This window comes from Rissa tridactyla, chromosome 3 (assembly GCF_028500815.1).
Source record: "Rissa tridactyla isolate bRisTri1 chromosome 3, bRisTri1.patW.cur.20221130, whole genome shotgun sequence".
Classification (NCBI taxonomy): Eukaryota; Metazoa; Chordata; class Aves; order Charadriiformes; family Laridae; genus Rissa; species Rissa tridactyla.
Window position 1 is genome coordinate 40,904,841 of NC_071468.1, and position 14,557 is coordinate 40,919,397.

The following is a 14,557-nucleotide window of genomic DNA, read 5'->3' on the forward strand; positions in this document are numbered from 1 at the left end:
GATTTGTTACCACATAACCTCCAGCCAAATAAAACGTTCTCTCATGCTTCATTATCTAGGGACTGTATTAAAAAAAAGGAAAGGAAAAAAAAATAAGTTACAGCTATTGGGATATGTCAGTACATTAAACCTTATGGAGAGAGGCAGCACACGGGAGTATGTTTCATCTTTTCCTTGAAGAAACACTTTGATAGCCACAAGCAAGTGTGTGCTGCACATGTAGAGACCATCTAGAGACAACCCGAAAGCATAAAGGATATTTTGAATTATTTTGCCGTTAATGGCTAAGTTATGTTTTCTGCTACCCTACGGAGGAAGGGCTTCTTCTAAGGCTAGTTTTACCTGGGAATCTGCAATCCTTGAAAAATTGTAATGTTGGAGAACAAATGGTGAATCTGCCTAGAGCCACAGCCAAAGCTCATCAGCTACATGGATTTCAGAACTGCAACATTAGCTGGTTTTCAGTCTCGACAATACTTTAAACCGTCTTAACTACACATAATATTCCATCATACGAAAGCCTACAGAAGAGGTCTGCTGCTAGAAAAAGAGAAATCTACGCGGCTGAAGACGCTAACATTGACAGAAGGAAACGTTTTCAAAATATCTGTAATAACTCAAAAAAACCCAAACCCCAACCCAAGCACGGCAAATGAGGATTGAAAATTGTTACAAAGGGTAGAACAGTGAAAAAAGATCATTTCGGCGAAGTACAAATTACTGTAGAGGGAGGAAGATAGCGTTAGGCACCGAGATTCACTTGGTCAAGGCACAACTTCAGTTGTACCCAAGCAGATGACAAACGTAATCAAATGTTTAAATTATTATAATTCCCCCCCCCTTCAAGTTGGTCCCGCTGTCTCTGTTCCAGACTTCTAATTTAGCTCTACTTTTGTATTCCCATTGGACTCGGCAGGGCTGGTCTTGTTCCTGGGATGGAGCGGCCTCAAACAAGAATTCTGGGTATATCCTGCAACAAGCACCTAACCCAGCTCTTTGTCAAAGCTTTCGCTAAGCTTCATTTCTTTTTTTTTTTTTTTTTTTTTTAAAAGAAACGCTTCATCCGTAAGAGAAATCCCCAAACAGATTTAGGATTATTTTAATTTTTCTCTGTAGTCCAGGCAGTTTTGATGTATTACCGGTATTCTGGACATTTTCCCTGCCTACTGTAACGCTGACGGCCAGTGGGTACCCGGCCAGTGCTTCAGATGAAGTTGTTGCCTTCTGCTCTAATGTTCTGATAGAGACTTAAAACACAAAAGAGTGAGCCCGAGAGAGCTCCTTGGGGTGAAATTAAGGCCAGAAAAGGAATTGTGTGTCTGCACAGATACTTGCACGGTAGCAAAATTTCTGGAATTTAATAGCTTGCTTCTGCTAAGGTCTTTGGGGAAGAAAAAAAAAAAAAATTATGAAAAAAATCCCCCTACAGAATGATCAAGAGCTACACACACAGAAATGCTTTCAAAACACAAGCATTTAATTTTTTTTTAAATGTTAAGTGAGATGTAAATATGTACGTTAGCAAAAAAGTGCTCAAAAGCATACTGAAAACATATTCCATACACAGTTAGCAATAGAAGTCTGTACAAAAGTAATAAAGTTACACATTATAAAAAATACTCCGTAACTATAATTTAAAAGAGGGAAAAAAGACAAGGGAATTGATTTCTCGGTTCATATAATTTATTGCAGTTAGCACACAGTTTAAAAATTCACCAACACACCAATAGTACAAAACTAAACAGCATTATAAGTTATTCCCCCCTCAGGAAAATAAAACATACTATGATTGTCAAAGCTAGATGTCAGTCTAAGTTTTAGAACAAAAGAAGAATGTGAAACTAAGGAAAGGAAAAAAGCAATCACTCACGAGGACCACAAAAAAATCCAAGAGAAAGTCCATTTTCCTCAGACACTGATTGTCTTCTCTAACTTAAGAAAAGAATGTAGTTTTAAAACCTAGAAACTATTCAAGTAACTAAAGATAACGCTCCAAGGCCATTTTCACAGCTTTTTTTTTTTTTTGTTTTAAATGCCATTACAGCCAAATTAACACACATTTGACCAAATATTTCCAAAACAGTCCAGCAATACACAATGGAGTTTTCCATTCAGTATCTTAAGCACAAAAATAGGCTATGTTTACAGTAGTTAAGGCGATCAAATTTTAAACAAAAGCAGAGGGAAAAAAAAAAAAAAAGGGGAAAAAAAAAAAAAAAAAAGAAGGAAAAACCAGCAAACGTTTTCCATGCTACTCCCATAGACCTTATTTGTAAGTGCAAGACAGGAAAACAAACACTGTGCAAAATGCTTTTGACCTGCGTGTTGGTCATTAAAACCACACGTCAGGCTGCAGCCTCTGCTGCTTGGATACACATAGTCCTTCCCCTGCCCTCCCCCGGCCCCCCTGTCACTCAGGCCTTCCCAGGCCTTTCAGCCTGGGGCTTTCGCCTTTTTTTTTTTTTTTTTTTTTTTTTTTTTAAACTTTTTTTTTTAATTTAATTCAGTCCACAGCCTCTTTTCAACGCGGGGGGGTGGGGTGGGGAGGGGAAAAAAAAAAAAAAAAAAAAAAAAAAAGAAAAAAAAAAAAAAGAACGCCCTATTGTGGTGGAGTGGTGCAGCAGGAATCCTACCAATGCTCATCTGGGGAAATGGACGCACCTCAGTCGGAGCTGGCGTGGGGTCTGTGCAATTAGAAGGGGTCTGGGGTTAGTTAAATGCACACCGCACATGCAAATCTCGAAGCCTGGTTGTAAACATTCTTTTTTTTTTTTTTTTTCTTTTTTTTTTTCCTTTTTTTTTTTTCTCCTTGTTATCGTAGCTAAATCGGCGACTCGTAGCTTAAGTTCTTCTGAACTTAAAGACAGTGGGAAAGTAAATTTAAATTAGATAAAATAAAAACAGTGCATTTCTCTTCTTCATAACACCGGCATTTTCAACGGTGTCGGGTTTTTTTTCCTAAGGAAATTAAATAATTTTCAACTCACTCGTTAAAGTTATACAATGCAAACAAAGACAAAAATATACTGAAAATCATGCATTTCTGTAGCGTTAATATTTACTTTTCAAGACTCAACTAAGAGCATCAACACAACCTGCCAAGTTCTTTGATACCTCCCCCCGGCCCATGTAATCAATTACAGTATACAATAACAGTAATTCACATTTTTTAAACACACAGTTCATCACTGCTGAAGCTGCAATATCCTTTTTCATCCCAAGCAAACCTTCACGTAAGACAGAGTCCCAGTGATCCCAGTGTACTCTCAGGGTTTTTGTTTTATGTTTTTGTGTTGGTTTTTTTGTTTTGTGTTTTTTTGTTTGTTTTTTTTTTTTTTTTTTTTTTTTTTTTTTTCTCCAGTGGGAACTGTCAGAAATCCAGAAGTTGCCATAATAAGTTTTAAGTCAACCGCTTGTTTAAAAATAGATAATCCAGCATTTCAGAAATTTTCCATTTGGGTCTAAAAGCATTCAGGTTTCCAACAGCTAGAAAGGACTCATGCAATTATAGAAATGTAAAGGAACTGACAAAATTGGGAGAGGATTTCTACATTCAGATTTTAAGAGGAAAAAGATCGAGACCTTAAAAGAACGCAGTGTTTTTGGGGAGAATAAAGCCACGTCCGAATTTTTTGAATTGGAGATTCCTTAGAAGTAAAGTATCCGCTGGCTTCTATTCCGAAAAGGGGGAAAAATACGCTCCGTAATTTGTTACTTTGTCGGATTACCTCTACAGTTCGTTTTTATCGGAGTGCTAAATTAGTGAAATATTCATGCTGCCTTAAAGTGCAAAAACAAGCTAATAGCCAAACTTTCAGTTCAAGGAAACAAGATTGCTTTTAGACTGTACCACAACTATATAGATTTATATATATATTATTTATATATATAAAAATTTTATTTCCAAAGTTCTTGTGAGCTATCTTCTAAGGTCCAGTCTCTGACAGTAGGTAAGCTCAGTGCTTCGCTTTTGACAGACAATGAGTTCACCAACTCACAGTGAAACTTCCGAATGTGTCTGTAAAGGTCTCCGGACTGCGTGAACCTGCGTTCACACCACTTACAAGCGTGAGGCTTCTCCCGCGTGTGAACCACTGCGTGGCGGCTCAGGTTGTGGGAGTACTGGAAGCTCTTCCCACACTGGGTGCAAGTGTAGGGCTTTTCACCTGAATGAGTCCTCTCATGACGTTTCAAGGTGTACATGCAAGAAAAAGTCTTACCACACAACGAGCAGGTGGGGACATTGACATCGGTAGCAGGCTTGCTGCGGATCCCGTCCTGCTCTCGAAAGTGCGTGCTTAAATGGATCTGCAGGATGTGGGGGCTAGGAAAGACCTTGTTGCAGAGAGGACACATGAAAATTTGGCCAGCGGGGCTAAGTATGTTTGACACGTAAGGGAGCAAGCTGCTGTCCATGTTTCCTTCCACCTGGACCCTCTCGTTCTCTGGAGTTATCATTTCATCATCGCTTGCCTTGTCCTCTCTATCTAGCTCCCTCAAGACCGAATCTTCCCTCATCGGAGCCAGGTGGGCCGGCTCATACTGTACCCTGTTATTAGTGCTCACACTTTCTTTCACAGTGCTATGTTCCATATCATAGTCATTAGTGCCAACATCACTCTCATCACAGGAAGCCTCTTTCTCCACCTTCACCTGAACCAGGCTGCTTCTAAGCATGTCCTGCGAAGAGAAATAAGAACTGTTCAAATTTTCAACTCCTGAAAGGCTGGACTTGACAGACAGGTCCAGCACGCAGTCAACATCTGCTGAATCCCTCACGGAGGTGACAGACCTCTGGGACAAAGACTCTGTTGAGCTGCAGGGGCTGGCTACTGTTTTTCCAGCTGCTGCTGTGTGCGTCTCTGCCTCTCCACCAGCCTGGGGAATGCCTGCTGAGTCTGAGGGCAATCTCATCCACATGTTCCCAGGCTCAGACGCCAAGTCCCTTTTGCTAGGCAGGATGTTCAATTTTTCATCTTCTCCGTCGTCTTCATCGCTGGGCAAGTCTCCTGGCATGTGGCTGCTGCCGTCGGAGAGGCTCTCCACTTTGTCTGAACAACTTGAGGCGTCTTCCTCCTTTTTTGTACTGTCTGCCTCCGTGGTTGCTTTCTCTTTCAGCTTCTTTTTGCAGACTTTGACAATGTCATACATGTGGAGATAACTGGCAGCTGCTAGCACGTCTTCAATGGGCAAGTCTTTGAACTGGAGCTTTCCTTCGTACATGAATTCAAGCAGGAGAGCGAAAGCTGGGGCTGTAACAATGTCGCTGTTCAGATGAACAATGTCCCTTTTGTCCAGCTGGTCCTTGTAAAAGAGGTGGAAATACATGCTGCATGAAGCCAGTACAGCTCTGTGTGCTCGGAACTGGGCATCTCCTACCAGAACAGTGCAATCACAAAGAAAACCCTGATGTCTCTGCTCACTCAGACACTGGAGCAAATGTCTACTGTGGTCAGGAAACTCCATACTGTCTTCATAACCTATAAGCAACGAGATTTTTAAAAATTAAATGTAGGTCGCAATTACAGAACTTACGAGTCCAAGTTACTCCACTGTAAAAACCTCATCTTTATATTGCCAGAATTCTGGTACTGACACCATGCAAAGATTATTTAACCCGTGTGTACGATGGCAACTCTTTCCCCGATCAACCACTGAAGTTACAATTTCCTTTCCATGGCAAATAAGCCGTTCTAATAAGCGCATAGATATGTTTGTAATTTTTTTTAAAGGATCGCTGCTGTTCATAAAATCTGTTCAACCGTTATTTTTTTTTTTTTTAGGGAAACTTCCTCCAGATTGTGTCCCTAGGAGGGCAGACCCAAAAAAAAATTTTTTTTTTTAAAACACTAAGTTTGAGAGCTCACAGGGAGGGAAGAAAAAAGAAATAAAATCAGACCATCAACCTTATTTTTAAAGTCAAATTGTAGTAAGAGGAGAGGTTTGCGCATGAAGAAATGCTAATATACCCAAATCTGAAGGTCTAACATTCATCGAGTATAAAAATTATTTACAGGTGTCAATTTATAGAGACAGCAAAATCAAGGCTTTTCGAAATTCAGGTCGCGTGGTTTTCTTCTTGTTGTAAGTACAGTTTCAGTTTTAAAACCTTCTCCATACTGTACAATAGAACATCAACATTTTTTGCCAACATGCAGAATTTAAGAAAAAAAACCCCTAACAACCAAAACGCCAACAAGCACCGCTTCCTCTATGTAGAAGGACAGAAATTTCCCTCCCCTCCCACACCAGGCAGAGTTTGCAGTACCAAACTTAAAAAAAAAAAAAAAAAAAAAAAAGTCATTCAACGTGAGCATGTGTGCATGTGTGCATATTTAAAATCAGTATCCCGAGTGCTGTTCTTACCCAAGTAATTTTCTAGTCACCTTCCTCGATGATAAAGAAAAAAATAAACTTCAAAGAAGTAGAGAAGTCAAAACTCAAACAGAAAGTAAAATCTCTTAAAAACCTGTCTTAATCTATTCTTCACTGATTGATAGCAATGCTCTCCCAAACCAACTAAGCAGATCGTGGCTCTAGGCTCGCAGATACTATTGAAAAATCCTCATCCCTCGCAAACCAAGATGTACTAAAACTTACAACACAACCCCTACTATATTCTGTAAAATACCATTGCTAAAGTAAAGCACGAAGATTTACAATACAATCACTTTAAGTGCCCCACAGCCAACATCAATCCTAATCCTTAAGAGGGCTAAAAATAAAGATTGGAGGGCAGCTCACAAGGTAGCTGTGATCAAATTAGGAGGCTGAAAGGACAGAGAGGGACGAAGAAGGAAGCTTATAAACATCTGATCCAGCTGACTGTGGCCATATGGCAGCTGCTGCCCAGATAAAGAGATTAAGAATAGAGGAGTGCGATTACAGCTGTCTGGCCAATTCAGGCAGCTCAAATCTACAAGTTCTAAATTAGTCGCAAATACAAAAACTCCTTCAAATAATTATTGTTATGCTGAAATAAAAGATTTCAAACGCTACACGCGAGAAAGAAAAGAGGAAACCAGACAAGCCATTCTCCCGGGTACAAAAGTTTCTAAACACGTAACTGATTTCTATCTTTCAGAAGCACTACAGCTGTATGCTACTACGGTTCTGAGCTGCTGGATATTTAACCGTGAAGTTTAATGGAAGACTTCCCCACAAACACATTTTAGCCAGAACAGTCCTTTTTTTTTTTTAAAAAAAAAAAAAAGCACACTTTTGTATATTTCACTAAAACCCCAGTAAAGTCATTTAAAAGATGCAAGGCAAGAACATAAAGCAGAACTCTTTTTACGCTTGCCACTAAATCCAATGCAGTTTTGGTCTCAGACACGAAGAATAAACTTACTCTCTCCTTCTTCCAAACCAAGACATTCTCACAATATGCATTAAAGTTAATGCTAACAACGTGCCCAAGAACTGATACTCTCCAACTGTAGCCCAAGCCTTTTGACTAAGTCCACTTATCTATTTAATACTCAATTTCATAGATTACCTCTAAACTTGGTTAGAAAAGTAATGTGATTTTTTTTTCCTGAAATTCAATAAACAACACACCAAAACAGAAATACGCTGTATCTAATCTATTGCTACTCCTACCTTTAGTACACATAAACCTGATTAAGTCCTTTCCTCTGAGTCTTGCTGGCTCCAGGTCTGTTAGATCGGTGGAAAAAAAGCAGACTAGGAGAGACAGATGCAAAGTGGAGATGATGTTAGAGAGGAATGAGATACCTTCTCCACACACAGATCTGCACACACTAACTCCCTGTCTGTGTGTTAGAATAAAAGGCTGAGGGATGGCAGGCTGTCAGCTGCTCTGACATCATGTTCAGATGGAAATGCTACCTCCAGCTGTGCTCCTTTTAATGCCATATGCTACTCCTCTACACTCCTGCCACCAGCTTTTTCTTAGGAGAACTTTTCTCTTCTGTTAGTATAAACAAAATACTTCAAAGTCTCTTTTTTTCAAACTTTCTAACAGGGAGGAGAAAAAAAAAAAGAGGGGGAAAAAAAAAAAAAGAAAATCCTAAACATATGGGGCTGTACTGTATTCGCAGCACAGCAACACTTCTGCCTGGAAGCCGGAGGACCGCTTTATGCACTGACAGCACAGCCCGGCCGCGGGGTTACCCCACAAACCCGCACCCCTTTGGGTTCTACCGAGCCCAGCGGTTCCGCCGGGAGGAGGAATCGCCCCAGCGCCGCTTCCACCCCGCTCCCGGCGCCCCGCTCCCCCGCCGCTCCTTTCGCTTTCAAGGCTCCGGCAGCGCCAGTGACACCGAGCGCTCCCAACTCCGGCCCCCCGGTACCGCCCAGCCCTTCACCTGCCCGGGCCGCACGGCTCCCGCCCGTACAGCTCCACTCACAAACCGCTCTTCCCCCGCCGCGGGGGGGTAAAGGGGGGTCGGGCTGCCCCTCTATTTGTCTCCCCCCCCCCCCCCCCCCCCCCCCGCCCGACCACCACCACCGGGACGCCGACTCCCGGAGCCCCCCCTGCCCCCCGCCAGCCTCTCGGCGAGGCGGGGAGCGGCGGCCGGGTGCCGTCCCCCCCCTCGCACCGCCGGCGGGATCGGCCCCGCCGACCCCCCTGCCCCCCGGTGACACTCACGCCGCGCTCGCCTCTATACCAAGTCGAGCGGATTCACCTGCCCGCCGCCGGGCCGGGGGACGGGCCCGGCGTCCCCGGGCCGCGCCGGGCCGGGCCGTGAGGGGGAGGCGCGGCGCCGCCGCCGCCGCCCGGCAAGTTCCCGGCGGGCCCGGCCCCCCCCATCCCCACCAGGCGGCGGCAACTTTTCGCCGGGGCTGTCCCCCCTCCGCCCCGACCGGGGCCGGCCGCCCCCCGCGGCGCGGGGGCCTGCTCCCACCGGGCAGCACCGCCCCCGCCCGGGGCCGGTCGCACCGGCGGCCGCCCCGCGGGGGGAGGAAGCAGCTGCCCGGCGGGCAGGAAAAGCCGCCCCCGGGTCACGGCGGCAACAAAAGAAAAGTAACCGGGAGCGGCGCCGGGGCGGCCGGTCCCGCCGCCCGGGGAGGGCTGCCCCCGCCTCCCTTCCCCCCCACCCACCCCGCCTCTCCGGCCGGCTGCGCCCACCCCCCGCCGGACCCGCCGCCAACTCCGCCCGCCCCGCGAGGCCGCACCGGCCCCCGGCCCGGCGGGTGTGTGGGGATGGGGGCAGCGGGACTCACACTCCGCGGCGGCCCGAAGTCCCCGCGCTCCCGCCGCCGCCGCCGCCCGCCGGGCTCCTCTTCGCTCACTTGCCGCTCCGGGATCGCGTCTCGCCCCCCTCCCTCCCTCCCCCCCGCCCGCCCCCCGCGCCCGCTGGCCGCCGCCCCCCCCCCCCCGGCCTCCCCCCTGCCGGCAGCTGAGGAGCGAGCGGGGCAGCCGGCGGAGCGGAGTGAAGCGGGCCCCGCGCTCAGCGGCTCCCCATGGCACCGACGGCCGCAGACGGCGCGGAGCCCGGGGCCGGGCGGCCGGGCGCGGGGGAGGACGGGGGAGGGGAGGGGAGGGGGGGGGTGCGGGAGGGCGGGGGCGCCGGGCGCACGCAGCACGGGCGGGCGCACGCACGGCGGCGGCGGCACAGCCGGGCCCGGGCTGCGGCAGACAGATGTTCGCCCCCTCCCCGCTCCCCACTTCGGACTCCGCTCCCTGACTGACAGCCCGGCCCGCCCCCGCCGCCGCCGCCGCCAACCGGCGCGGCGCCCCACCGGTGAGTGACGGGCGGCGGCGGGCGCTGAGTGGAGGAGGGCGGCCCGGGAAGGCCGGCGGCGCCGCCAATGGCGGCGGGCGGCGAGGCGAGGGGGGCGTGACCCGGCGAGGAGCCGAGGCGGAAGGGGGCGGGGCCCCGCCGAGCCCGGGGAGGGGGCGGGGCCGCGGGTGGGGCGAGCGCGGAGGGGGCGGGGCCGAGGAGGGGGCGGAGCTTTGCCCCGGAGGGCGCGCGCGGGCCGCGGCCTCGCGCCCGTTGCCGGGGCGGGCGGGGCATGGGGGGTGTGTGTGTATGTGTGGGGTGGCGACGCGGTGCATGGCGGGACGGCGGAGGGGTGAGGGGGCGGCCGGGCCGGGGCCGCGGTCGGCGGTAGGCCGCGGCTATGCCCCTGTCCCTGTCCCTGTCCCTGTCCCAGCGGTGAGGCATATCCCTGCGGTCCCGTCTGGCCACGCAGGTGTTGGGGATACTGTGCCGGGCCAGGCCATATGTGGTGGGCCCGGCATGGTCTGGCCTGGCCTGGCCTGGCAGGCCTCGGTGGCCGCTGGTGCTGGCCAGGCCGGTGTGCCCGCCCTGAGGAAACCGCCCAGCGCCATCCTCCCTCGCCTTGCAAGGGGTTTGCCCACGGTTGCCACCGGCCCAGTGCGCGTTTCCCGCCGCCCGGGCGTTACTCACCATGCTGCCTCAGGGACAGTTAGGATGGAGTGTGGCATAGATGACTGAGACCATGCAGCTGTTAGGAGCCAAGAACATCATTAGCATATAATTGCCGCGCGATTGTCTTGAGATCCAAGACCCATCACCTGCCCCTGCTGAGAAGAACAAGCGATTGACTAAGATAAGGAAACTTTTTCGCAAAATTTACTGAGGGATTCATATCTAAGAGAAACACAAGTTGCTGATGCCTGATAACTTTGCAGAAGTTCACAGCAGAAACATCTGGATCAACAGATAAGCCACAAGGATGCTTATGGATGCTGCTGCTGCAAGACCTAAAAAATTGTAGTTGCTTTGCTGTACCACATTTATGATTGGATAATTAGAAATATGCATTAGTAGGAAATCAGGTGATTTGTATCAAACCCTTGTATAAGCCCCTAAAGAAAAATCCCTGGGGTGTGCCCAGTTTGGCTGGGGCACCTCATACGCATGAATAAATATTTACCTTTGTAATTCCCTACTTTGTGTCCTACCCTCTCTCCTTGGTTGGCACAGGCCAGTTGTGAACTTTTAACAAGAGCACGATGGGAGTATGTGTTGTCTCCTCTCGTTTAATGGATTGCCCTGCCCTGGGCTAGATTTTCCACCTCTGGTGTTGCGCTTCTCTTGGTAACCTTTGTTCTTCCCACTGTGGCAGGGCAGGTTACAAGGAGCAGCACCAGCAAGTTGGCGTCATTTGGGATGTGCAGGTGCCTGGGCTTGCCGGCTCCTGGGCAGTGGTGGGAAGGATGGAGCCTGAGGGGAAAAGGAGCTCTCCAGACCTCCCGGTGGTTCACAGGGAGATTGAGGTCAACGGCTTTGGAGAATACCACAGCTTAACGGTGGGTTAGGATAGGGCAGTGGAGGCCAGGTTTGAAGAGCTAAGGACTTCCTTATGAAAGTCTAATCCAAGGAGCTGGGTATTTCCCCATTGCCCCTTCAGTTTCAGGTAAACAGTTAACACACAGAAGTACTTTGAAGAAAAAAAGGCTCACTAACAGAGACCCAGAGTTTAAAGAAAGAACTCAGTTAAGTATTAATAACCAAAATCAGTTGCGTAGATATAAAAGCTGAAGGCACATACTTATTCTCCTTCAGTAATATGAACCCCTTATAAAGAAACATACTGAATTCTAGCTGTGCCTAATTTATTTGACAGCACTGCTATGTATATCACACAGCAGCTAGCATCTAGGTGTCCATATGCTTCAAGCATTACATACATATATATAAAAATATATAAAATATACATATGTACAAAAGAAAACACTTTTCTCTCTACCCTCTGGTGAACTGGTTGCTCTTGCAGACCCGGCGTGGGATTTTTTAATTAACCTCATAGTGTTTCAGTCCTTCGTAGATACTGATACAATTCTGTCTAAGTTTGGGGTTTTTTTTCCATTGGCATCATGTTCCATATTCCATTATACCTGGAACTCGATGAGGTTTTGTCCTTGTCTTCAAGACACAGCAGCTAAGATGCTGACTCGTCATGTTTCCTGATTGTCTCCTCAGTGCTAATAATCACTTCACCTGAGAAAAATCAGGAAGAGAAAAATCTCTTCCCTGCTGCCTGTTACTTCTTGAACATCTTCCCTATAACTACTAAACTGCTTTTTCTTTCTATTGCAAAAATAAATATTGAAAGTATTTTAATAAGAAATACTGTTGAAAATAGTTCTAAAGGGGTTTTTTTTGTTTGGTTTGTTGTTGTTTTTTGAATCTGAAACATACAAATAACTTATGCAGTTATATATATGTTTGAACTGTCAGTGAATGTGCCTGAAACGATTACATTAACCATGTTGTCCTAGATCTCTCAACTGCACCCTGCCTCGTGCTTCCTGGTGTAAGCCATCTTTCCAACTGCTCGGGGTCGGTTAGTAAGACCTCACTTTGTGAATACTTACTTTTACAAGTGCAGCTTTACTGAGGGAGGCGGTTTAGTCATTCTCATGATACAAAACTCTGGGAAAAACCGAGGCTGCTTAGTGTGAAAAAATTCAAAGTACTTATTCGCTAAAGAGGACATTTAGCAAATGGATTTCTCAGCTCCTTATAGGCTTTTACAGGACCCGGAATTTAAAAATAATCATAAAATAAAATTTCATAGGGCATCACTGTTTATACATTCTGTTCATTTATTCTTTCCTCCTCACACGCGTGAACTTGCCTCCTTATGTTTTAAGACATATGAGAAGAATCTTACTGCCCCTCACCTAGTATTTACAGTGCTGACTCCTGATTAAATCAGGTTGTATTTTCTTTTCCATTCTATCATTTGACTAGATGACCTTGGTGAAATCCCTTTGTCCTTTTTGCCTCTTCAGGCTGGTTCACCCTCGGGGCTACAGGTTATTTCTTAGTACCGTTATATTTAAGAGAATGATCTGCAACTACTGTTTATACAGCTATTATATAAAACAATTTTTTACTATTTCTAAATAGGAGGTAGAGTGAAACAGAAAAAAGCCAGTCTAGGTAACACTTTAAGATTAAAAATCTTTTTGGCAGTGAGTCAGACTTCATTGATTTAAACCTGGAACCGTTGACATTTGCCTGTGATTTTTTTTTAATGTGAAATGAACTCTAATTTCCTTAAAGAGTACTTAGAGGGGTTTAAAGACTTAGCATTATTTTAAATATGGAAACAAGCTGATAGAAAAGTGAATTAAGAAAAAATCCTACACAGGGAAAACTCACAAATACCCTGTAGTCCAGTTGATCCTCTATTAGAAAAAATAATATAAGACGGGCGTTCCGTCGGAAGGGATGGTGAAGCCTTGTTGTAAAGGGACATAAACATCTGGCAATACACCTGGTCTCTACACATATTTATAAATCACCTCAGGCATCCCAAGGTACCATGGAGAATGCACACGAAAATTGAACTAAGAGTGTTCATAAGCCAAAGAAAATAAAAACAGTCTCGATTTAGCGTGGAAAGAAATGCGTCTTGTTGCCTGCACAAACAGAGTTTGGAGAGGCATGATGCGGTTTTGCACTTCTTGCACCTTTGCACCTGCTGACTTTCATTTATATCCTCCAGGCAACAAGCGAGCCTGAAGGCCTTTGGCTCATAACCAATGCTGACGTTGCAGCGTGGTGCTACGGGAGCGCCTGCGGCTCCGGTAGAGCCTTCCCTGCTCGCCTCTCAGCTGGGAACGTCGAGGTTTCCTGGCGTCTTTTCTATGACGGCAAATCTCCCGGCACTGTTTGTTGCTGCTCAAGATGGATTAATACGTCACGAGCCGCTTTGCGGATGCCAGCTCTGCCTGCAAGCCTCAAAACGTGTGCGTCGCGTTAGTTTCTGGAGCTTGAATTGTGCTCTACGCTCTTGGAAACTCTTCTTGAGGATGGTCCAGCAGCAGAGGGAGAGCTGGCAAGGTCAAAGGTGCCTGCGTGATATTCGGGTCCAGAGCTATAGGTTTAGATGTTAAGACAACACAGCTATACCGTGGAACCAGCTGCAAATTTGGCCCTTAACACTTCTTTCTTATACCTGCGGTAACACAATTTTCTATGTTTTCTTCAAATTGTAAAACAGCGCTGTTCTAATTACCATACATACCATCCATTTTGTTCTCCATGGAAAAAAAGAAATCGGCGATGAAAACTGCTTTCCTGTAGTCAAATATCCTGGATTTATGCTCTACAGGTTATTTTGGACCAGACACCATCGCCCGTAAGCATTACTACTGTCTTCACCGATAGGACAATGGAAAGTGGGTACCCCCTTGGTAAATGAAAACTCTCCCAGAGTGCTTTGACTAATAGGACCGGAGGTATAGCAGCAAATATCTCCAGGGTTATGTATCCCAGAGGAGTGAAAATGAGGACTTGTGATCATGGCATTCTTGATTTATTTTATTTTTTTTACTTTTTTTTTTTTTTTTAAATTGTAGTGAAACTTAATTAATGGCAGCCTGGTTTTCAGAAAAATTAAAAGTTACAGAGTTTCCGGAGCTGCCATCACGCTTGAGGTTCAGCTGATGTCACCATGGAACTGAGTTTTCTCTCTGGGGAACCAGCGCTGGGCAAGTGCCAAGATAATATAATACAGCCTTTGCATGAATTGGCTACATGTGCATCTTCTTGTGCCAGGGTCTGACCGGATCAGTAATTCCTATCGGCCCTAGCTATGCTGGGTAAGA

General features: G+C 46.5%; 1 protein-coding gene across 5 annotated transcripts; it reads right to left on the reverse strand.

Annotated features, from left to right (window-relative positions):
* Positions 1 to 2,597: 2,597 nt before the first annotated feature.
* Positions 2,598 to 10,488, reverse strand: ZBTB18 (zinc finger and BTB domain containing 18). Of its 5 annotated transcripts, none has more exons than XM_054196457.1 (3): positions 9,190 to 9,321; positions 7,603 to 7,686; positions 2,598 to 5,480 (listed from the first exon to the last, which is right to left on the reverse strand). In XM_054196457.1, exons 2-3 carry the CDS (start codon positions 7,613 to 7,615, stop codon positions 3,898 to 3,900), a joined length of 1,596 nt encoding a protein of 531 aa, XP_054052432.1. In that variant the 5' UTR covers positions 7,616 to 7,686; positions 9,190 to 9,321; the 3' UTR covers positions 2,598 to 3,897. The 5 variants fall into 5 exon arrangements, with proteins under 5 accessions (XP_054052432.1, XP_054052433.1, XP_054052436.1 ...); XM_054196458.1 differs by lacking the exon at positions 9,190 to 9,321 and adding an exon at positions 8,615 to 8,635; XM_054196461.1 differs by lacking the exons at positions 7,603 to 7,686; positions 9,190 to 9,321 and adding an exon at positions 10,380 to 10,488.
* Positions 10,489 to 14,557: the final 4,069 nt, after the last annotated feature.